The following is a 25559-nucleotide window of genomic DNA, read 5'->3' on the forward strand; positions in this document are numbered from 1 at the left end:
TCAGGCCACAAAGCATCATCGAGACAGAATCTGTGGCACAAAGACAGAAGCGGACAGCAGTTACTGGACACAACACACAATGCACCCTCCAGCCTAAACAACCAAACATCCACCACTAAAGTACCCCTTTGGAAGCTTGCCAACTCATCCTTTGCCAGAAATGGAGATGGCTGCAAATTATCATAATGCCAACAGTGCCAAACATGCAAAAATCACGCCACCAGAGGAGAGCACGAAGCTCCTCGACCCTACAACTGAAGGCAAGTGCCAACAAGAGAAAAACCAGCGTTGAATGTAATGAAACGCCATTTTCTGGGTTACCCCTGGAGGCTCCCTGGAGCTATTGAACTTATATTAGCTATATTAGTCTGGGGCTTCAGTCACATGGAGTTGTCATGCGTAATGGGAACCACGAGCCAGAACATGGTTCCCTCAGAGAGCTGAAGGGAACAATGGCATATGAAAATTCCACTGTTTGGGAGTATATTCATGTCTGCCATTGACTGGGGTTGGGCAACCAGAAATGTAGGCTCCCCCAGAACAAACCCAAACTAGTAGAAAATTGCAACCCGAGACTGAAACAGAGGCTAATAACTCCTCCCCCCTTCCCCCCACCCCCAAGAAAAACAAGGAAACGAGCAAGCAGTTATTAACCCAACACGCCACTCGTTCAACCCCTCCCCCCCCCTCAGACTGGTGGAGGGGGGCTTCCTTCAGTTATTTCATACATTGCCTTGGTAAAGAAAATGTGGCTTCTGACACCTTGACCAGAGCATTCCGCTGTTTAACACTCCCTGCATCGACTCACTTAAATTCATAACGTACTCTGCCATCCTGAAATGCAACATGAAATGGCCTAATTACAAGACTCAACCCTCTCCAGTCCATGACACTGGGACAAGAAAGATGAACTCCCCAACTGCACCTAGTATTCCATATGGAATACCCAGTGACAATGTGCACTTTCTCCAGGGAGACCCAGTGACAATGTGCACTTTCTCCAGGGAGACCCAGTGACAATGTGCACTTTCTCCAGGAAGACCCAGTGACAATGTGCACTTTCTCCAGGGAGACCCAGTGACAATGTGCACTTTCTCCAGAGAGACCCAGTGACAATGTGCACTTTCTCCAGGGAGACCCAGTGACAATGTGCACTTTCTCCAGGGAGACCCAGTGACAATGTGCACTTTCTCCAGGGAGACCCAGTGACAATGTGCACTTTCTCCAGGGAGACCCAGTGACAATGTGCACTTTCTCCAGGGAGACCCAGTGACAATGTGCACTTTCTCCAGGGAGACCCAGTGACAATGTGCACTTTCTCCAGGGAGACCCAGTGACAATGTGCACTTTCTCCAGGGAGACCCAGTGACAATGTGCACTTTCTCCAGGGAGACCCAGTGACAATGTGCACTTTCTCCAGGGAGACCCAGTGACAATGTGCACTTTCTCCAGGGAGACCCAGTGACAATGTGCACTTTCTCCAGGGAGACCCAGTGACAATGTGCACTTTCTCCAGGGAGACCCAGTGACAATGTGCACTTTCTCCAGGGAGACCCAGTGACAATGTGCACTTTCTCCAGGGAGACCCAGTGACAATGTGCACTTTCTCCAGGGAGACCCAGTGACAATGTGCACTTTCTCCAGGGAGACCCAGTGACAATGTGCACTTTCTCCAGGGAGACCCAGTGACAATGTGCACTTTCTCCAGGGAGACCCAGTGACAATGTGCACTTTCTCCAGGGAGACCCAGTGACAATGTGCACTTGCTCCAGGGAGACCCAGTGACAATGTGCACTTGCTCCAGGGAGACCCAGTGACAATGTGCACTTGCTCCAGGGAGACCCAGAAAGCGTTCCCGGGTACCAAGACCTGAGTGAGATTCAGATCATGTAGCTTAGTAATTAGTGTGCTGATGAAAATTATTTAATTTATCTGCTGTGTTCACATACTATTAACAATCTAAAAGAGGGAGGAATGTGATATTTAGAAATATTTGATAATATTCATTTTTTGTTCTTCTTTGTAGAGTTCTTTATTATGATGATTTGTAAATCCCCTCCTTATACCTTTGATTTGTGTTACTGTATTTCAGATATCACGTAGGGAACCAAGTAGATTAAAGCGGTGAAAACCATGTTCAAGTACTGTAGATTATTTACCTCCAGCTACTTCACCAACCAGACAATATTGTACAAAATAGCAAGAGCAGAAAAAGATTCTGGTAAAAATGTTATTAATTGAATAAATTTCTGACAGCCTTCTCAGACTTTGGGAAAGATCATTGTCTCTCCTCATCTTAAGAACTTCATTTGAGAAGCCTACTTAACGAAGAATTACTAAACAGTAGACCCATTACAATTAATAAAGCCAGGAAAATAATACTGGTACGGAGACTTACCAGTGACAAGAACATTGTTAGTCCACTGCATACACGAGACTGCATCACAGTGAGCCTCTAGTAGCAGACACACTTGACCATATTCCTGACTGTACGTATACCTGCAAAATGAAAAAAACATTTCTACTAAGTTTGTTAATAATTCACTAAGTTACAATTTCATTTTGTATACTATAGTTACAATTTTATATTGAAAGTCCCCCTTTATATTGCAGTCCCTGAGGCAGTGGTAACACACTCGTCCCGTGCATTGCGAGCAATTTGGCCTGGGTTCATATCCTGGGCGGGGACGATTAAATAGGTGCCAATCTTTAAACATACACCTCTGTTCACCTAGCAGTGAATGGGTACCTGGTTGTTAAATGATTTAGCAGGTCCTATTCCAGGGAAAATTAAGATTAAGGACCTGCTTAAAATGCTCCGCATGCTAGTGGCTTTACAGGAATTTAAAAACTCTTGAATATATAATAAAAAAAACAGTGTTGAATGTAATGAAATGCCACTTTTGGATTTGTTCATTTGACTCTCAGTTTCTTGATTCTGAAATTTTCTTTATTTACAAATTTTTCTCTCGCCTTGGTTACCCCTTACATTATCTACTATGCCTATTCTCAAGCTAAACAAAATTTTTTTTATCCTAAACCTACTTCCAACATTATTAGCACTGTGCTCTGCCTTTCCTTCATATCTGAACTCAAACTCTTACTAATACCCTTCGTCCTCTTAACATAAAGCTCGCCTTTCAACAAACTAACACTCTTCGTACAAATCTGATTGGTTCACACTTTTCCTCCTCCTCCTCCTAATGCTGCTGGTGTCTTCTCTATTTCCTGTTTGTCTTGTCCTGCCCAATACTTGGGGGAAACTGGCCATTCCCTAAATGACAGACTTAGGAACACAAAAGAAGTGTTAAGTCTACATACACAAACAGTGTTCTTCTGTCATGTTAGGGATTCTGGTCATCCTATTGATTGGTTTTCTTCTAAAATAATCTTTCCTGCATCTACTCTTTACAGATGCCATCTTCTTGACTGATACACAACATACCCAACATGAACCTTAGTCCTGGCTTTGTTGCTGTTGACTCTTCCCTTTCACAGTACATACTCAAATGCTCTAAACTTTCTAACAAACGTGACCTAACATAAGCCTATCCATCCTCTTTTCTTTTTCTTATGTTCCCATTCTTACTCCTATTATTATCCATTACACCCTTTATTATATCTATCCCTTCTGTACCTTTCGCCTTCCTCTAAGATTTCCTCCTCCTCACCTCTCTCTTGCCTTACTTAATGCCCCCGTCTCCCTCGTCTCATCACAATTGATTTGAGAATGGTCCAGGACAGACCGAAACGTCGTCGTCCCTTCACCTTCTAGTGTGTGGTCTGGTCAACTGTATGGTCATTTTTGGATTTGCCTAGTAAGAATTTTGCTTATTTGGATGTCTGGCTTATCTGGTGAGGGATCCTTCACATATAAAGATGACAAGTCACAATAATGTAGCTGAAGATTTGATGACCTAACCACAACTAACCTGACCTAACCTGGAGAAGCAACGACGTTTTGGTCCATCCTGGACCATTATCAAGTCAAGTGAAAGAAGAGAGGAAGGTAATGTACAGGCAAATATATAAGGTAAGAGAGTAAGATGAGAGGTGAGGAGCAGGTAAGAGAAGGAAAGAATAAGGAAAGAATAAGGTAAGAATAAGGTAAGAATAAGGTAAGAATAAGATGAATGTAAGAATAAGGTAAGAATAGGATCCTGAATGTAGGAATAGGAATAAGGTAAGAATAGGATCCTGAATGTAGGAATAGGAATAAGATAAGAATAGGATCCTGAATGTAGGAATAGGAATAAGGTAAGAATAGGATCCTGAATGTAGGAATAGGAATAAGGTAAGAATAGGATCCTGAATGTAGGAATAGGAATAAGATAAGAATAGGATCCTGAATGTAGGAATAGGAATAAGGTAAGAATAGGATCCTGAATGTAGGAATAGGAATAAGGTAAGAATAGGATCCTGAATGTAGGAATAGGAATAAGGTAAGAATAGGATCCTGAATGTAGGAATAGGAATAAGGTAAGAATAGGATCCTGAATGTAGGAATAGGAATAAGGTAAGAATAGGATCCTGAATGTAGGAAAAAGGTGAGAAAAGGATGAAAGAATAAGATAAGAATAGGATGAATGTAAGGATAGGATGAATATAAGGGTAAGATGAATGTAAGAATAAGACAAGATAATGGTCCAGGATGGATTGAAACGTGTGCTTCTCCATCTTCTGAGTTATGGTTTGGTCATCATCCTTCCTATATGGTCTGGATAAGTGAGCTTAGACAACAGTATATCCATTGCTGCACCTAGAGGGTTAAAATGTGCATAATGATATGTATCCACAATTGCATATTGCCTCTTATATGCCACAGTTAATACACAAATTATGTGCCGTATTGAAAACTTCATTTGCTTAATATTTTAACATTTCACTAGCTGGGAGCCTAAATTTTTCTGAAGCAGCTTCAATGCCAGCAGGACTGCTGATGCACATATGGAGAAATACACGAGTTTGTTTCCAAAATTTGTCACCATTACCCAATTTAAACATTTCTAAGCATTAAATATTAATCTTTACTCACTCACACATTATTATCCCACGAGCCCACAACAGCAACATCGGTGCCGGGCAGGTGAAGACAACACGACGTTGCCATCGAGCTCAAACGAACACTTCTCATCTGCCAAGAGAGAATACACTTGCCCTTTATTACCAACCATTTGTGAATTAAAATACAGATACAGTATTAGTTTAAATAAACATTAGACAAGTAAAAGTGATATAGTAAGGTACAGAGGGCACAAGATGCATAGAAGCACAAAGTATACCACAGGACAAATCTTAAATAATTTTCCCCCACAATCGCTAATATCAGATGATAAGTTATTTCAAACTGGAATTGTATATAAAACGTTATTAAAAAAAGCCCAAATGAAATTACAATTCTGTGTACAATACAGTACAGTACTGTACCGTACCCTCTATAGCCAATGTTAATTACTAAAAGTGGAACCAGCCAACCTGCTCCAACTTGGGCACAGTGAACATCTTTATCAGTGAATCCTGAGCAACAGACATGACTTGTTGTGCGTCAGTTGTAAATGCAACTCCCATGACGACATCACGATGCCCTTTACATTCTTGCAGTTGCTGAAGATCTGTTAACCTTTGCCAAAGATTTCTGACAGTTAGGCTGGATCCTCCAACACAACTTTCTGGAAAAAAAATTTATTTAAAATACTTTCCAGATCTTTCTAAATAAGAAAAAGTACTGCAGGAGTAACCTAAAGTTATTTATCAAGTGTTGGTATGAAAAATTGTTAAACATATTTTCCTGAAGCTTGACAAACAAGAACTATATTTATTGAGAACATGGTATAGTTGACTAATTGAATGGGACTGGACCAAAGTTTTAGGTAGACAACTTTTATTAGACAACAACATATGGCCAAGTTTGTGGGAAATTCTCACAAAATAGCCAAAATTATGCGAGAAGAAATTCAAAGTTACTAATCTAATAGTATATGTCCTCTATAATGCACTTGAAGTATCAAATCTAAATATGCTTCTTTATCTTTTTCTAAAATGGGAACCCACACATAAATGTGTGTATAACCCCACAATACAGTTAGGTGGGATTGCATGCACAAAAAGATTGTTCTCAGGCAATCTGGACATTAGGTTTGTTGATGGTAGTTGGGGATGATAATGATTATGAGTCACCTAGAGATGTATTAACTTTTCCATAGCTAAATTAATGCTGAATAAGGCATTATGCAATATGGCAATATTGCATAATGAATAAGGCAATATGCATGTTGATCTTAATAATAGTTCTGGAAGTATATTAATACAGTACATAAGAGTTTCAGCAAGTGTCAGTGTCACCAGATTATCCCTTAAACTGCGCATATCATATATATATATGATATCAGTGACAAAACCGAAACCGCGCACATCATTTATATATGCTTTCGTGTCTAGCGCTATAATTTAAATGCCCCGCCTGGGATAGGGGCAGCTATAGTACAGCCACAACCAATAGTTGCCAGATGCCACCTAGAAAAAAAATCCAGGCCAACATTCTTGGATGTTAGAGCATCAGTAATGAGCAAGCCACCAAGGCTGGCGCACGCAGCATGAGCTCACAGCACCGCTGTTCAGCTTTTGACCACAGCATCGCCTACAAATGCCATAATATACATGATACTGCTATTATTTAGCGATGATAGTATTATAGAAGACCCCTGACTGTGATAAAACTGACCAGGATTCTGATAATAGCAGGATTGTGGTGATATTTAGTGCAGTGCTCCATGGAAGGAGGAGTAAGGCTGTGGGAATGAGGGTTGTGGTGTCGTCTTCTGACTGTGTGTGGCCACCTTTTATTGACTGCACTCACCATACCAGCTTAGTGGTTCGCTATGGTGAACACAAATGTACATATTTATATATAATGTGTGTATAGTGAGAGATAACAGCAAGAGGAGTAGGTTGGGAGTCGCCATTTTGGTGAGGTGAGATTGTCTGCACTATTATAACTAATACTAAACATAATAGTAACTAAGCACTAATAAAAATTATAAGCCAAGTAGAGATATATGCAGTAGTTAGATGGACAATTTAACTGTCTTTATTAGTCAAAAAGAGGGAATAGTTATAAGTGGAGCAAGCCCCCAAAATAGGTTAGTGCAGACTGTTTATTATTCCCATGTAAATTACCCTATGAACTAATTGTGCAATGAACAATATAAGTAGCCTTATTTAAGAGTGCTACAATTAGATATAATTTACATATTTACTAGACATATTATAAACTAGACAATTTTTATCTGCTGAAGATTTTGTGAGTGGAAGATGTCTGGTCAGCAGAGCCAGGTTCAAACATTATACCTCTCAAATCAAGCTAGGTCAACTATTTACACCAAAATCCCCACAAACATATCAAAATATTTAACTCTAGGGAAACAAATTTCTTTAGCAGCTTCATTGGCACACAACCTATGATGGCCTTCAACCTTCTCTCAGTCACTTACCATTGCACTCTGCAGAATCTTCCACAAAATTTAATGTACTTCCAAGTACATTATTCAGATGAAGAGAATCATAAAGGCCATATGATCTTGACCTTCGAGGATGTGGTCTACAGAAGAGCTGTTTCGGTACCTGCCCAAATTCTGTGATCTGGACCTCTAATGCCAATCTGTCGTTGAGGTCTGTAATTGCAGCCAAGTCTACAGATCCTTCATAGCAGAGGTGGTAAAACACTGTAGATAAAAAACAGAAGCCGGCATTGAATGTAATGAAGTGTCTCTTTCTGGTGGGTTCTTTGGTGGCTCCCTGCTACTACACCCTGGACAGCTCCACCCAATTAGATTCACACTAGACCCTTGCGAATCTTAAAAATCCTATTAGAGAGCAGAGGACAAAACATGGTCCCCTCCTTACAAAGGAGCAAAGGAGAAGAGGATTCAAGAGCAGTAACTGAAAGAAGCTACAAGAAAGGTAGAGCAACCCAAAGTAAACAGTAAGGAAAAAAAATAAAAAAAAATAAAAAAACAAAAGGAATAAATACACAAAAAATATAGTAACATAGGGAAGAATCAAAATACAGAAAATGGGGAATCCAGGAGACAGCTCATTCTTTTTCTAATATCAGAAAAGAGAATAAAGTTCTCTCATCAACTACAGAACTTGACACCCAATCATAATACGATGGAAGAAACAAGCATTGAATGAAATGAAACGCCTCTTTCTGGTAGAGCCCCAGGGCTCCCTGAAGTCATCTTTGCTTAGATGCCTCTTCACTACTGGGCACATCAGTTGCAGGCGTCCTGTTAGACCTGCCAGGACTAGAGCCAGAACCTGGCTCCTTTACAGAGGAACAAAGCAGGGGACTATTATCATCACCCTTACTGACAAAACACCCAGCAAACCAGTGAAGCTTTACAGACAACTACAAACTTCATAGAAAACAAAGCACCAAAATGGCTTAATACCATACTTGGGAAACAAGCGGTTAACTAGCATAAACCCATTAGTACCGATAGCTACTACTAGGCAGTCCGTGCACCAGCCAACACCTACTCTGTTGGTCAATCCAGAGCTGAAATAAAGAAACTGGGAGGGAGGGAGGGGAGGGAGTCAGGGAGCCACTGATGTTCTACCAGAAAGAAGCATTTCATTACCTTCAATGCTGAATTTTATGGAAGCAGCAGCATTTCATTACCTTCAATGCTGAATTTTATGGAAGAAGCAGCATTTCATTACCTTCAATGCTGAATTTTATGGAAGAAGCTCCTTAGTGGCTCCCTTAACCACTGAACTGGGCAACGTGCCTGCAGACCCTCAACAGGGGGTGCGCAACTCACCTCCGGGTATTTTTATTTTTAGTATATGATTCAAAACTCCTGCAGCTATATGGGGTTCACATCAGCTTCCTCAGGGCTCTTGTAAACAGATGCCATTTAAAAAAACAATCGTGGGGAACATTCCCAGGTGTGAAGGTTTCAGTACCGAGTGAGCAACCAAGGCTGGCACACACAGCATGAGCTCACAGTACAGTACTGCTGTTTGTTGATTGATTGGATTGTTGTGATAGCACTGTGCGTAGTATTGTGGGAGGAGGAAGTTTGGTGAGGGAGGGAGGGAATCTAGATAGTGTCACTGTGTGGCAGCCACTCTTGTTTTGCTCACCATACTAGCTAAGTGATTCGCAATGGTGAACACACATGTACTTAGGTATATACACATATTGTGTATACCCATGTACATATGTGCATAGTATTGTGGGAGGAGGAATTTTGGTGGGGGGGGGGCATGGAGGGAGAAAATCGAGGTAGCGTCACTGTGTGGCAGCCACTCTTGTTTTGCACACCACACTAGCCTAATGGTTCGCTATGGTGAACACATATGTACATGGGTAAATACAATGTGTGTGTGTGTGTATATATAGTGTAATAACAGCAACAGGAGTATGTTGGGAGGAGCCTTTTTGGTGAGGGAGGTGGCGACATACCCGTAGCATTGTCTGCTGGCTGCTGTGTGATTTTTCCATGCAGTGTATGGTGGCCACTATGCTGTTTGGACACAATACCAGCTTACTTGCATAGTTATGGTGAATAAACATGTAGATACGTATACATAACATGTAGTGTAATAAAAACAATAACAGTATGGTGGGAGGAGGAATGTTGGCGAGTAAGGTGTAAGGAGTAAGCTAGCTAGGAGTGAGGAAAAGCTGGCTGGGCGTAGCAGCTCACACTCGTGGAGTTCTGAGTGAATGTGTGAATGTATTTAGAGTGTGACAGTGTATAGTGTGTAAATATGTTGTAAATATACATAAATGAACATGAAACATTGGATATATGAGCAATATATGTGGACACATTTGAGACACACAACACAGTCTTGGGACAGTACGGATGTTCTACTGCCATAATATTGTGTACGTGTTCATTATACATAGGATTGGCAATCCTATACGGCAGGGGGGCGGCAGGGGGGGGTGCCGTATTTGGAAGCTGAGCAGCCCAGTGGTTGAGCAAACTATCCACAGAGAAACAGGAAAATAAAGGACTTACCAGGTAGGGGGAAGATGGTGGGTACTCTTCTGAGGAAAAGACCACAAGATGGGAAACCTGTCCCAACGCCACACACAACGCCAGGAATATTGATCAAATACTGGGCTGCCACAACCCTGTTAGCCACCAAGCACGAATATCAGCCCCCCCCCCCCCCCATGTTGGAGGAGACCACTGCCAATGTAATGTACTGTAATGTATTTATGAACATAATGGGCCTGAGGGTAGACCACAGGCTGGCTAGATTTGATGACACTGAAGTGTAAAATATGATGACCTGAGAAATATGAGTCTTGGAATAGGGGACCAAGGAAATACTGTAGGGTCAACCAACAAGGCAGCCACCAAGGCAGAACCGGTGGCACATAGGTAACAATGAAATGCCACCATCCGACATTATGATGCACCCCCAAATAATGATGTCACCATCCAACAAATGATGCACCCACAAATGGACCAACCAAGCATCAGTTACCAAAGCATTCCTCCAGAAATCGGCCAAATCGTTCTTGGGCAGAAAAACCAGCATTGGATTTAATGAAACGCCATTTTCTTGGGAGGTCCGAAGGCTCCCTGGAACTATCGGACTTGTATTAGCAATATTAGTCTGGGGCTTCAGTCACATGGAGTTCTGCCTACCGGGAACCATGAGCCAGAACCTGGTTCTCTCAGAGAGGTGAAGGAAGCAATGGCCTATGAAAATTCCAATCTTTGAGAGTACAATACTGTATATTCATGTCTGCCATTGACAGGGGTTAGGCACCCAGAAAGGTAGGCATCCCAAAACAGACCCCAAATGGTCTGGTAGAAGATTGCAACCCAAGACCAAACAGAGCCTGAGAACTCCCCCCAAGAAAAACAACATGCAAATTGCCATCAAACCGATGCATCACTCGTTCACACCCCTCCCCTGGGAAGGGGAGGGGGAGGCCCCGCCCAACCGAGCCGGCCGTTGGTCCGGCTCAGTTGGTGTGATGGTGGTACAGTAGTGGTAAAGGTGGTAGTAGTGGTATTGTTGGTAATGATGATAGTAGTGGTAGTAATGAAGATGTTTTCTCACAGACATCTTATAGTATTTGTAGTGGTGGTAATGATATTGGAAGTGGTGGTAATGGTAATAGTAGTGGTACAATAGTGGTGGTAATGATATTGGTACTCATAAGATCAGTAGTAAAGAGAAATGACTGCTTGATGGTCCCATTTGATAAGTGCTTTGCCTTTACAAGGAGCACTTGTAAATGCAGAGTTTAACAAATGCATTTACTGGGCTGTATCTTGAGCTGTATTAAATGTTCCCCAGTTTCCTTAGCACCAGTATGACCTGCCAATGCCAGTTTCAACATTTTCAAATGCAATTGTGGAGAAATATCTGCCTATCCTGGTTACACTAGTAACTCACCTTAAGGAGTAAACGAGGGTGATAGCTGATAATGAGGCTCAATAACATTAAAATTTTAGAATCCAAAAAAAATGACAACGTAACATAAGCTTATTTGTTGCACTTACAATTGTCAGCTTTCTCTGCCTCTTCACCATTTTGCTTGAAGCCAAATATGAGATCAATCCAGAAATGTAAATTATTTGAGACATGTTCAGACTCAAGAGCTTCTCTCATTATTTTTATCACACTGCGGGAATCTGAAGAAACAGAATAATATTTGTTAGGACAATATAAAGTAGAAAAAAGCAGCGTTGAATGTAATGAAGCGGCATTTTCTGGGTAGAGCCCCAGAAACTCCCTGGAGCTATTGGACTGATATTAGTTAATATTAGTATGGGGCTTCAGTCATATAGAGTTGTCATGCCTACCGGGGACCACTAGCCAGAACATGGTTTTCCCCTCAGAGAGGTGTAGGGAGCAATGGCCTATGAAACTCATGTATGAAAGTATTCATGTCTGCCATCGACCGGTTGAGCACCTAAAAATGTAGGCGCTCCAAAACAGACCCCTCCTGGTAGAAAAATTGCAACCCGAGACAGAGCAAAGGCTAGAAACTCCTCTAAAGAAAAAAAAGATAACATGCAACACGTCATTGCACCACACGCCGCTCGTTCGTGCTGATGCCTTCCTCCCCTCTTCTGGGAGGGGGAGAGGGGGGGGTCCCAGCCCACCAAGCCGGCAGCCAGACCGTCAGTTTGGAGGCTGAAAACGAAAACAAAACCCACTGACAGGGTGAGGGAGGGTGCCAAGGAGCCTCTGGGCTCTACCCAGAAAATGGCATTTCATTACATTCAACACTGGTTTTCTGTGGGGAAGCCCCATCGGTTTCCCTAGAGCTAACTACCCAAAGAGCAGAAAAAAAAGAAGGACTTATCCAGGAGGCAGGTGCATTGCACCGCTCATAACGAAGAAGAGACAACTGGCTGCAACCACTAACCCAAGGCGAAACAAGACCGCTGAGGGCCCGGCACATTAACAAGATATCGGGCAGCCAGGACCCTGTTCAATCTCCAAAACTCCTGCGACTGAATATTGCAAAACACAGTCTTGATTATCTTCTTCTTGAGATTATCTTGATTATCTTGAGATTATCTTGAGATGATTTCGGGGCTTTAATGTCCCCGCGGCCCGGTCCTCGACCAGGCCTCCACCCCCAGGAAGCAGCCCGTGACAGCTGACTAACTCCCAGGTACCTATTTTACTGCTAGGTAACAGGGGCATTCAGGGTGAAAGAAACTTTGCCCATTTGTTTCTGCCTCGTGCGGGAATCGAACCCGCGCCACAGAATTACGAGTCCTGCGCGCTATCCACCAGGCTACGAGGCCCCCGAGGCCCGAGTTCACAGTCAAAGCTGCGAACTTATGAACATCATATGCACAGGTAGACCAAGGAAGGGCGCCACAGACTGGAAGACACCTTGACCACGCCGACGCGAAGAGATCCATGTCCAGCAAAGCCAACTGAACGAGTTGGCGTCGACCGTCCATTCCAGTCAGGGGAATGAACTGTGACAGGCTGTCTGCCAGGATGAGGAATCTTGGATCTTGGCCCCAGCCAAGAGAGAAATCATTTGTGAACTCATCGAGGCAGGGGCTCCAGGAGGCACCAAGGCACCGAACCCTGAAAACCCCGAAGAAGGCAGAGCCATGTAATGACTGCCGTGTTCAGACACCAGGCCCAAAGTGCCAGAAACCAAGGCTGATTAGGCCACCAAGGAGCCAGAAGGATCACCCTGCCAGTGTAATTCTCCAGTTTGGACAACATCTGTAATAACAGGTGAACTAGAAGGAACAGATAAAGAAACCTCTACTGGAACAGCTGAATAGGATCCACCATGAGAGCCTGACAATCAGGGAACAGACAGTTTTAGTTACGTTCTTGGTAATGTATTTTCCAATGTGCTCTGGCATTCCAAAACTAACTTCTTAACAAAAATGAGCATTGTTCCCCGATTGCTTACTATGTAAATGTGGTTATCACCACAAATGTTACTATGGCAAAGTGGCAATTGTCATGATATAAAATTAAATTATAATTACACGATATGTAAACCGATTATGTTCTTATCGTTTTCACAACTCAATATGTTTGTAATGAAGTATACCAGGTCAACCAATCATCATAATAAAGGAACTTCAGTAGGCCAATATGAGGCAGCTCCTATTTATATCCACCCAAACTCATTCATTCATATCTATATATTATATATTATATATTATATATATATATATATATAATATATATTATATATATATATAATATATATTATATATACTGTACACACAAACAGTACCCATTCATATATATGAATGAGTTTGGCTATATATAAATAGGAGCTGCCTCATATGGGGCCAATAGGCTCTCACGAGTTTCTTTAGCTTTTATAATCTTATTAATACATAGATAAATTCATTGATACATACACACTTACATTCACTCATTAGTTATTTAACAAATATTTAGGGGAATGAACAAATAAAAGTAAGAATGATCATGTAAACAGCCAAGGTCATCACTGAAGTCTGGCTCACACCACTCTGGCTGATGAAAGGTCTGGCACATTGACATATCTGGCTGGTGTAGCCGCCCACCAATCTTCTCTTTACGAAACCAGTACAAATTTATTACCAGTACTAGTATTCTGTACATTTTACTTCCTCTTTATCATTCTACAAGGAAAAAATTTCTTTAGGATTTTTTCTACTTAGGTTTAATCATTTGCAGCAAGAATTAAGCCCAAAATCATGATAACCTTATATATGCCTCGCAGAAAAAATTCCCTCTGGCACGCCTAACCAAATATGTACAGTCACTACTCGTGACATTTAATTTTTATGTAAACTGAATAAACTATTAATTACCTTTTGCCCATGGAGGTAATTCAACATCGGCGACTGGCTTTCCATTCTGCCTTACACCGAAGTTAATTCGTAGAGAATTTGTGAGAAAGTCAGCCGATCCATCCAAATTGTAGAAGTTTGGTATAAGTTCTTTGAAGTCTGACGGATTGGTTGTGACATTACACCAAGTTTCAGCAAGACTAGAAATTAAAAACATCTGTCAGATACAAGGAAAATGGTATCTATTGTGACTGCACAAAACCTACAACAAACACTAAGTAAATATGGAATTGTTTGCATCATACAGTAAAATATGTAACTTGCAACAGTATAAAGTCTTCCAGACTATAAATACCTTCATGAATCTTGACAATTCTACTATAAACACTTAGATTCTTTGAGCATTACCTTCGGAAAACTGCTGTACTCTGGTATTCAAGCTGGTCAGTTTCACTCTTCCCTTCTCCAAGAAGGGTTTACCCTATTCTTATATTACCAAAGTACTGTACACAATCAGGTTCCCAACATTACCTGTTAAACATTCTATCAGGATGATCAAAGCGGCCATTCTGCAGACAGAGCATATACTGGGGGTACTGCCGCACGAGGTAGAACAACACAAAGCCTGGTGTAGAGTAGTGCGAGCCATACAAGAATCTTGGCTCTGGCATGTCCTTGCAACGCTCCTACAAAACAATGGATCCAATAATTATGAAAATTAGTTACTTGCAGTTTTATTAAATGTAATTCAGCAAAGTAAATAGTCTCAATGTGGCAGATTTGCTTTGTGTTAAGCAACCTCTTTCTCCCAGTCTTTCTATATTTTAGTCTCTGGATAATTTAGATTAGGCAGGATTTACTCAATTCAGAATTTGAAGGTAATGTTCTAGATTACCAGAAATAATGAAAACCCTATACAGTATTATCTTTAAAGACTAAGTCAAATAATTCACTAATAATATACCTCTTGTTTGCCAAATGTTTTTGGTTAAGAGATCTGTATGGTTAACTACCCCTGTCATACAATAGGGATAGAACCTGTAGCAACCACTGGTCAAACATACAAAAATAGACTATTGCATCCAAAAGTCATTCACATTTCATAATAAATTTTGAAGAGGGCACAAGAAAGAAGGTAACAACCAAACTTAAACTTTTCTAGGAAGTGCAGTTGTTTTGACAATGGCTTACATTTTGAGCGAGGAGTCCATATAAACAACTGGGCCTCTACCCTTCACTCCGAACTATTTGGCCTACTTCTTGCATTCAAATGTGCACAAGTCTACAAGTCTGTTTGCAGTGTTGTTATCCCAGTGGCCCTCAACCGTTCCCGATACAAAAGATGACTAGGCTCTAGTATAATTTTTGTTGCCCAGTGTTGCACCTTCTCCAGAGTAGCTATATCTTTCTGGAGAGGAGGTCTCCATGCCTGGATGCAATAACCCAGGTGGGGGTGCATTACATTAATCCAAGATGAATGTAATGAAAAGCCCGTTTCTGGGTGAACCCTGACGGCTCCCTAACACCCTCCCTCCCTTCGGTTGGAGGCTTTCATCATTCAAGAACTGGGTGGTGGGCTGCCAGCTCACTCAGGGTAATTCCCCTCCTCGGTGGGAGGGGTAGCACTTATGAAGGGGGGGAGGGGTTTAGCTGGATGATGTGTTGCTTGTCTGTTTTCTTTCTAAGGGAGATATCTTGCTATTTTGAAGATGGAGCTTGCATAGTGTAACCAGACTGTGGTCTGTTTTGATTCTCCTACTTTTCTGGGTCCTTCCCTGGTCGATGGCAATTATGACATACATACAATAGTGCCTCGATTAACGAATTTAATCCGTTCTGGCACCGAGCTCATCATGGTATCTATTGAATCATCACAAGTAACTTCACAAGTTACTGAGGTACAAATCAATGTGCTTACTGTACTGAAAAAATAAACTTATGCCACCGATACATCAGCACTTCTAGTGAATAATCCATTTGCCCTTGGTTTCAGACTTAATGTTCACAAGCTGTCAGATTACGAAGTGGTGGTTACTTACTGAATATAATCATCTGCAAACCTTTCTCAAAATCATCTACAGAAACTGTTTAAGAACTCTTACAGACCAAGAACTACAAACAAGACTAGGTAGGACAATATTCCTCAATGCCAACAAAGTTCTCAATAAAATGAAAATGTATAAAACAATATTTAAAGTAGATGGTAATACTGAACTACAGTCAATAAATTATCAATGAATAGTATTACAGTATTTTCACAAACTGAAATGCAGAACAAGCCATTACCTTTAATCTTTTAAGTCTTTCTTCATTGAGAGCACCTATGGGCTTGGACAGATCACGATATATTCCAGGATCTGATAGGTCGAGGGTCTCACTCACATAGTTTGCCAATACCCAGGGAAACACTGGGTACTGAGTCAAGTCATTCTCACTCCTATCAGCCTGACTGTTAACAGAAAAACTGTATTAGATATGTTCGGAGGTACTGTATTCTTCTTGGTTACACACACACATCTTAAATACTTTCCTTTTAAGCTATTTACAAGAACTTCATTTCTTTATCAAGAAGAATTTCGTTGGTAGGTCTAACCTGTTGAGATAGGAGAGGTAGTCATAGTTTGATATGGCTCCCGCCTGCCACTGGTAACTCATATTGTCTTGACGCATGTCATCCATATTTACTCTCTCCTGTTGTGTCAGGAACTTGTACAGCTTATCTCTACACTCAGACTCCTGAAGCAATACAATAGTCAATATTATTCATGCAACTGTCCAACCAATAGTTGGACAGTTGGTTTAACTCATTAGACTAGACAGAATTTCAGATTTATCTTTGACTTGCACATTGATAACACTTCATGGTAGAGCTAACATCAACAGAGTGCTCAAGAATGCCATATTCTCTCTTGAAACTCTTACTTAGCTAGGTGAAAAATGTAATGACATTCAGAAAATAGAACAAAATGTATTACTCTCAAATGAACATAACTGAGCTATCCACTAACATCAAATTCACTATTACAATCTGTATTGTCATAAACACTTTCATCAAACATTTAAAATATAATACTTTTCAACAAACTGTACCTTAAATGTCAACAACAGATGTTTGACCATGCATTGATCTCGGCAGAATACTTCCAAACCCTGAAAATACAACTTAATTTTACCATTTTGTCAAATGAATGATCTATACCTTTTTTTTCCTTCAATGAACATTATAAGATTAAGTTAGTCTGATTGATATATTGTTTGTCTGGAGAAAAACAATTATATACAAGTACCAGTATCTTAAAATGTCAGTTACACAAAGGTAGTCAAGAGCAACAATTTAATAACAATTTCAGATGACTTAATGACAATTTGAATCCAATGAGCTTTGTGGTACACTATACAGGGTTAGTAATGGTAATGTCTTCTCAAAGACATAATAACATAGGATAAAAACCCACACTTGTGTATTTGTGAAATTTATGTAAGGAATTTACACCTAGTCTTTCCGTACTCTGAGTACTCTGAAACTTTCAAAGTCATGGGTCACTGAACTATGATGAAACATCAAAGGAAAACCAAATGAGGTTAACAGTACAGTATTCTCTATATATGTCCACCCACACACATGTTGTTTCATCACAGAAAATGTCTATAAGGAGATTTTGCTACATGTAGCTACCTTCTCACGCTTCAGCCTTTAAATTTATTTACAAAGATAGGCGTGCCATAAATCAGTGAACGAAAAATCATGGAAACTCAGTCTTTCACTTGTTGTGTGGACCAGTCTGACTGGTGTTTGGTTAATATGGTTCACTTGTTGTGTGGTCCACTTGTGTGATCCAACTTGTCATATGAAGGAACTATTAATTGTAACTTGTGATGTACATGTACAGTAATGGGAAAGTTTTCCACCAGTCTGTGAACTCTGTCCCAACATTGTAAGCAAATTATCACATTCCCCGCTTTGATGAACCAGAGTTCGTTGAAACGGGCAAGTAAATCCGGCCTGAAAAGTGTACAACCTAGCCGGAGATTCACCAAATCTGGTTACACCAAATTGACGTTGTACTGTATCTGAATTTGTTCGGATATGGCGAAGTTTGGTCGAAAATTATTTGAACCCGATTTTGGCTGGATAACCCAAATACTGTATTAAGTTCAGTGTGTTTCGAATAAACGAGCTAGTACAGTACAGTACCTGTATTTAGGATATTTGTACATTTTTATGAGTGATTATGTTTTTATGTTCCATTAGTTCTTCCTGATAGCCCATATTTACATGGGTCCCAAGCCTAATATTGACAAGTTCCAAGTTTGTGTTTTGTTTGAGTCTCTTGACCTGTACTATACATTATATTGACTCTTTCTGATACTTTTAGATGGAGATCTTATCGATCTCCACTGTAGATAGAGTACAGATCACCCTCCATTGCAAACTCCATATACAGTTTCAAATGTCCATATAATAAAGCCCAATAGGCTTGGAAATCTGCAGATCAATCTATAGATATTTAAGAGAAAGGAAAATCAGGAAATTACTGTCATTCAAAGACAGTGGTTGCCTACTAGCTAATTGACAAGGGGAGATAGCTGAAGGAATGGTAAGAAGTAAGTCTGTCAGTTAAGTTACTCACAAGGCATGAAAACTTCCCTTCACATTCCTTAGCTTGTGAGCCTGTGTTCAATGCCAGAAATTAATTCAATTAACTTACCACTTGCCTTAATAGATAGCGTCGTTTGATGATTTGTCTGATATGTGAGAGACCGATTTTTATCACAGGATACTGCTGTAAAGTAAAATATTATATTAATTTTTACTAAGATTAACAAATAAAGTATTCATGAAGGCAAAATAGTGATCAACTGAGCACACTTACCAGACCAACAAAAACCCAGTATTGAATATAATGAAATAACTTTCTAGACGAGGTCAGGTGGCTCCCTAAAGCTATCTTCCCGAGATTGCTCCATGCACATGGGTCACATCAGATATAGGAATTTTGTCTGGCATACTGAGGATAAGAGCCAAAACGTGGCCCTCCTCACAGAGGCACAGAGAGCAATTGACAATTAACCATCACAATGAGAGAGCATCCAAAAAAGTCTGCAAATTTTTACTGACAACTGGAGGGTTAACACAGATCAAAGCCTCGAAAACACTAAACTCTGCAAAGGATTAACACAAAACAAGAAAAATATTCAAAACTACCACTGCACAATCCAGAGGGTCAAGTGTCCTGATATCAGCAACTAGTGAAATGAATATCATTAGTAAACATTTGTAACAAGTGTTTCTCCTGTTGACTAACCTTGTCAGCATTATTATGAGGCTGAAAGTATAACATTGAGGTAGTGAGGAGCACAGTGCCTGGGTTGGTTACTAATGGCGTCACTTTGTTGGCTTTGGTCTCAAAGATCTCAGTCTCTGAGAGGTCTTCTAGCAACGCTCTGTCAAACTTCTGTCTACTTTGTCTTGATCTGACGATGGCTTGAATCTGTAAACATCAGAAAAAAGTGCTTTATCTAAAACTAGCATTATTCCTATTTTTATAGTCATATGAAGTATTTGTCTAGATCATCTTCACCCTGTTTTCCATTTTCATGAGGTGGGAACCAGGCAAGAGCCCAGAGGAAAATATGAGAGCATATATTAAACAGGTTAAAGCCAGCCATTCGTCGTATCTTCCTCACTAACTACTATCAAACAGAATTTTTACCATCATATGTATATATCACTTCTTCAATAGTGCCCCTATGATTCATACATCAATTTAGACTGAAAATTATGTTTAACCATTTCAATGTAAAACAAACCATTGTATTTTGGTCATTAGGAGGCAATGTTGAAGCTCTTTGGAGCTGACAAATCTGTGGAAGAACTGTCGTTACCTCTGCGTATATCAGCTGAAACTTGTGTTTGTGTTCTTCCTGTGAAAAATATTAACAGTCTTAACAGATGAACAAACTAGAAGGTGTAATGTTAAAAGTTAATGAAATTATATTCTAGAATATTCCACTAATGAACAATGCAATTATAATTTTAACCTTAATGTAGTGGAAATGACTGCACATGATTGATCCAAGTGGGAATGTAAATGACCATGTATAAGTGAAAGCATTAAGCATTACCATTACATCAGTCATTAGAATTATGTTAAAAATGGTACAGCCTTTTGCAAACTTCAGCATTCCAACACATGAAAATATATACAAAAAGAAAATGATTAAAATGCTCAAGTAACTAAAGCACAGCAGCTTAAGCCAAGATTGCAACTACAGATTCTTATGAAGTTTACATATATTTCAAAGATTTTGCACAAACTATCCTGCAAACCAGAGCTAGCTAATGGAGGTAGAATAGAACCTACTCTGCAGAACTTGTATGGTTGCAAGACTCCTCCCTCCAGCATCTCCACTGTCATACTGCAGGTCACCTCAACAACACTTTTTTCCCCCTCACTGAAACAACAGTTCCTCATTAAAGCTTAAACAAGTGGCAATGTTCACAAGGCAAATTTACAGGGGGTTAGGACCCAAAGGAAAAACTATTAGATAGGGGTGGGACCGGGAAGAGCATTAGGTAGCCTGATCATACGTTACAAAATTAAAATTAGTTCATTTGCCAGAGGAAGGGAATTTAAGTCAAAAGCCAGGAGCAATGGAAGTGCAAAGACAAATATTAAACAGCTTCACACAGGAATGCTAGAAAGCTGTGTGCAAGGGAGCAGAGGGGCGGCGTGCAAGAAGGCGGAGGGGCGGCGTGCAAGAAGGCGGAGGGCCGGCGTGCAAGAAGGCGGAGGGGCGGCGTGCAAGAAGGCGGAGGGCCGGCGTGCAAGAAGGCGGAGGGGCGGCGTGCAAGAAGGCGGAGGGGCGGCGTGCAAGAAGGCGGAGGGGCGGCGTGCAAGAAGGCGGAGGGGCGGCGTGCAAGAAGGCGGAGGGGCGGCGTGCAAGAAGGCGGAGGGGCGGCGTGCAAGAAGGCGGAGGGGCGGCGTGCAAGAAGGCGGAGGGGCGGCGTGCAAGAAGGCGGAGGGGCGGCGTGCAAGAAGGCGGAGGGGCGGCGTGCAAGAAGGCGGAGGGGCGGCGTGCAAGAAGGCGGAGGGGCGGCGTGCAAGAAGGCGGAGGGGCGGCGTGCAAGAAGGCGGAGGGGCGGCGTGCAAGAAGGCGGAGGGGCGGCGTGCAAGAAGGCGGAGGGGCGGCGTGCAAGAAGGCAGAGGGGCGGCGTGCAAGAAGGCAGAGGGGCGGCGTGCAAGAAGGCAGAGGGGCGGCGTGCAAGAAGGCAGAGGGGCGGCGTGCAAGAAGGCAGAGGGGCGGCGTGCAAGAAGGCAGAGGGGCGGCGTGCAAGAAGGCAGAGGGGCGGCGTGCAAGAAGGCAGAGGGGCGGCGTGCAAGAAGGCAGAGGGGCGGCGTGCAAGAAGGCAGAGGGGCGGCGTGCAAGAAGGCAGAGGGGCGGCGTGCAAGAAGGCAGAGGGGCGGCGTGCAAGAAGGCAGAGGGGCGGCGTGCAAGAAGGCAGAGGGGCGGCGTGCAAGAAGGCAGAGGGGCGGCGTGCAAGAAGGCAGAGGGGCGGCGTGCAAGAAGGCAGAGGGGCGGCGTGCAAGAAGGCAGAGGGGCGGCGTGCAAGAAGGCAGAGGGGCGGCGTGCAAGAAGGCAGAGGGGCGGCGTGCAAGAAGGCAGAGGGGCGGCGTGCAAGAAGGCAGAGGGGCGGCGTGCAAGAAGGCAGAGGGGCGGCGTGCAAGTATGCTATAAATGCTCCAAGCAAGAATGCTGCAAGTACTATGGAAAATATTGTAATGTAATGTGTAGCAAATACAGAGGGAAACAGTATTGAGCTAGATTAATATACCTTAATTGCTTCAACAATGATAAAGTATGATAATCACCTGTAAAGCAGTTCATTAGTCAGAGTAGTTTTGCTTTCTTCAACTCTCTCAAATGTGCGAAATGGAAATTTAATAATTGGAGCACGCATGTCCCGTGGATCAAATACAAGAGACTTCGAACACACCTGATAAAAAAAAATTTAGTTCAGATTTAGTGAGATTCAGAGTTTAGGTTTAAAATGAGTTTCTAAAGTGCAGTAAACCTACAGATTAGTTTAGCATATCTAATTCTAAAGGACTTAAAATTTTAGAAAATTGTCATTTTATTTCAATAGGTGCAGACCTCACATAAACAACATTAAGCCGATAGCATTTTAAAAAACAAACTCAAAAGTAAAATTTTATTTTTATTAACCACAAGGTTTAGCAACAATTACTAATTAGCAAATTCTCCATTTGTCAAGCAGATTGATGCACAAGTATCAACTAATAGAAACCAATTTCAGTTCAAATTTCTCTTATTATTATTATTTTTTAAGTTGTACTGTATATTGAATTATTTAAATCAAAGAAATGCTTCAGTTTACCTTCAAACGTCCTCTCAGCAGCCTATTCTCAAATTTTTCTGCCCACCCATCATTATTATTAGCACTCTCTTCGGGAAGAATGTAGATGGCTGCAAAATCTTCAAAGTAAATCTCTCCAGGCTCAAGCAGAAGTAATGAAAATCTGGTAAGCACAAAATTTTATCAACAAGAGAAAACCAAATCAAGGGAAATAGTATTAATTGGTACTTAAAAATGGTAGATTATTTTAGGCATGGTTAATGTTAACATAAAAGATAAGGTGAAAATCAGTAGGAGCCATGAGGAATCAAACCCCCCCACTTTCTACCCCCAAGCCCCCATCCTAAACCACTACACAACGGGGTAAAATCAATGCAACATGGGACTCGACCAAATCCTTCAGGGGTCCCGAGGTGTTACATAAGGTCAATCTGATTTCATTGTGCATAAAACCAGAGTTGAATATAGTGCAGAATATAATGAAACGCCATTTCATGGGCGAGACCCATAGACTCCCCGGAGCTATACCGGACTGATGTGTTAACATTAGACCATGGCAACAGTCAATCGATGGAGTTCTAGCCTACCAGGGACCATGAGCCAGAACCTGGCCCCCCCTCAGAAAGGAATGAGGAACAATGGCCTATAGACACACCAATGTAGTTATCTTTTTGAGGTTATCTTGAGATGATTTTGGGGCTTAGTGTCCCCACGGCCCGGTCCTCGACCAGGCCTTCACCCCCAGGAAGCAGCCTGTAGCAGCTGTCTAACTCCCAGGTACCTATTTACTGGTAGGTAACAGGAGCCTCAGGGTGAAAGAAACATTTTGCCCATTTGTCTCCGCCTCCACTGGGGATTGAACCCGGAACCTCAGGACTACGAATCCGAAGTGCTGTCCACTCAGATGTCAGGCGCCCAAGTTGGAAGCAGTCTATGTCTGTCATCTACCAGGTCAGTCACCCAGAAAGGTAGGACTCCCAAAATAAACTAGAGCTGGTAAAAATTGCAAACCGAAAGGCTAGACGAGCAAGCAGAACTCCCCAATCAGAAAACAAGCATGATGTCACCACAGCCGCCGTGCAGCTGTCTGCGCAGCTCCCCCTTCCAGGGGAAGGGAGGGGGAGGGAGGGGTAGGGGGATCGAATAATCCTGTGGAGATCCACTCCCTGGAACAGGGAAGAAGGGAAACTGGGTCAACCCAAAGTGCGTCCCCTGCCACGGAGGCCGTGGCACGCAAGTAACAGCGAAGAGCCGCAACTGGACACAAAACATGATGCATCCCCGGCTGAACCAACCAAGCATCAACAACCAAAGGACCCCTCCAGAAAGAAGCAGTCTCATTCTTTGCCAGAAAAGAAGGAGACGGCTGCAAACGAACAAACCAACCACCAGGACTGAAAGAGCAGAAACTGCTGCGCTGGAGAGCTCCCCAACCTGACCCCCAGAGACCAACGCCAACAAGAAAAGAGCCTTAGAAAAACAGTCCTGAACTGAAGGGGCCACTACAAACTGAGGGAGAGAGAGAAAAAGAGAGCACCCGGTCTAATGACCAGGACAGCTCAGGTGGCGCATGAGCAGGCCGGAGGTGAAACAACACCCGAGACAACTTGTAGAATGGAGCAGAAGTGACATCCACCCAGAAGGCTAAAGCGGCTCTGCCAGCACCGCATGATATGAGGCGACAGGATTTAGCCCTGAAACAACCAAGAGAGAAAGGACAAACAAACCCAAACAGAAATCGATGACAACCAACGAAGAGATAAAACGTACCAAAAGGACCGCCAAGAATCTTCACACTGCCGCCGAGACAAAACCCCTCAAGTGGAACACCATCAACGAAGCCACCTGATCACCATACAAGTGGTGATAAACCCACGTCAAAACGACCAGACACGAAGATGATCAGAGAAGATCGAACCAGCCACATACTGGACCAGACCGATCTGCTGAAAGAGGCAGATTGGTCTGGTCCAGCATACACCATACTCCAGCACCCCCCAGCATACACCATACTCCAGCACCCCCCAGCATACACCATACTCCAGCACCCCCCAGCATACACCATACTCCAGCACCCCCCAGCATACACCATACTCCAGCACCCCCCAGCATACACCATACTCCAGCACCCCCCAGCATACACCATACTCCAGCACCCCCCAGCATACACCATACTCCAGCACCCCCCAGCATACACCATACTCCAGCACCCCCCAGCATACACCATACTCCAGCACCCCCCAGCATACACCATACTCCAGCACCCCCCAGCATACACCATACTCCAGCACCCCCCAGCATACACCATACTCCAGCACCCCCCAGCATACACCATACTCCAGCACCCCCCAGCATACACCATACTCCAGCACCCCCCAGCATACACCATACTCCAGCACCCCCCAGCATACACCATACTCCAGCACCCCCCAGCATACACCATACTCCAGCACCCCCCAGCATACACCATACTCCAGCACCCCCCAGCATACACCATACTCCAGCACCCCCCAGCATACACCATACTCCAGCACCCCCCAGCATACACCATACTCCAGCACCCCCCAGCATACACCATACTCCAGCACCCCCCAGCATACACCATACTCCAGCACCCCCAGCATACACCATACTCCAGCACTCCCAGCATACACCATACTCCAGCACCCCCCAACATACGCCATACTCCAGCACTCCCCAACATACACCATACTCCAGCACTCCCCAACATACACCATACTCCAGCACCCCCAGCATACACCATACTCCAGCACCCCCAGCATACACCATACTCCAGCACCCCCCAACATACACCATACTCCAGCACCCCCCAACATACACCATACTCCAGCCCCCCCCAA

The 25559-nt window shown here is 42.6% G+C and overlaps 1 protein-coding gene across 5 annotated transcripts in view; it reads right to left on the minus strand.

Annotated features, from left to right (window-relative positions):
• The window catches only part of LOC123754363 (protein FAN), a 37381-nt gene that overhangs the window by 10998 nt on the left and 824 nt on the right, over positions 1-25559 (minus strand). For 2 of the 5 annotated variants that reach the window (XR_011229032.1, XM_045736704.2), the window contains exons 2-17: positions 22720-22861; positions 22193-22317; positions 20684-20774; positions 20130-20243; positions 19625-19810; positions 19028-19102; positions 17409-17468; positions 16912-17054; positions 16605-16767; positions 14850-15004; positions 14340-14518; positions 11544-11675; positions 7491-7721; positions 5476-5669; positions 5040-5134; positions 2399-2499 (exon numbers count right to left, since the gene is read on the minus strand). Coding sequence is in view for 4 of the 5 variants with exons in the window: in XM_045736704.2 (XP_045592660.1) it covers positions 2399-2499; positions 5040-5134; positions 5476-5669; positions 7491-7721; positions 11544-11675; positions 14340-14518; positions 14850-15004; positions 16605-16767; positions 16912-17054; positions 17409-17468; positions 19028-19102; positions 19625-19810; positions 20130-20243; positions 20684-20774; positions 22193-22317; positions 22720-22861 (2186 nt within the window). In the remaining variant the exon portion in view is untranslated. Of the gene's footprint in view, positions 1-2398; positions 2500-5039; positions 5135-5475; positions 5670-7490; positions 7722-11543; positions 11676-14339; positions 14519-14849; positions 15005-16604; positions 16768-16911; positions 17055-17408; positions 17469-19027; positions 19103-19624; positions 19811-20129; positions 20244-20683; positions 20775-22192; positions 22320-22719; positions 22862-25559 lie in introns of those variants that run through there. The other 3 variants (XM_045736706.2, XM_045736705.2, XM_045736709.2) reach the window with 3 other exon arrangements.

Source organism: Procambarus clarkii, chromosome 18 (genome assembly GCF_040958095.1).
Source record: "Procambarus clarkii isolate CNS0578487 chromosome 18, FALCON_Pclarkii_2.0, whole genome shotgun sequence".
Lineage (NCBI taxonomy): Eukaryota > Metazoa > Arthropoda > Malacostraca > Decapoda > Cambaridae > Procambarus > Procambarus clarkii.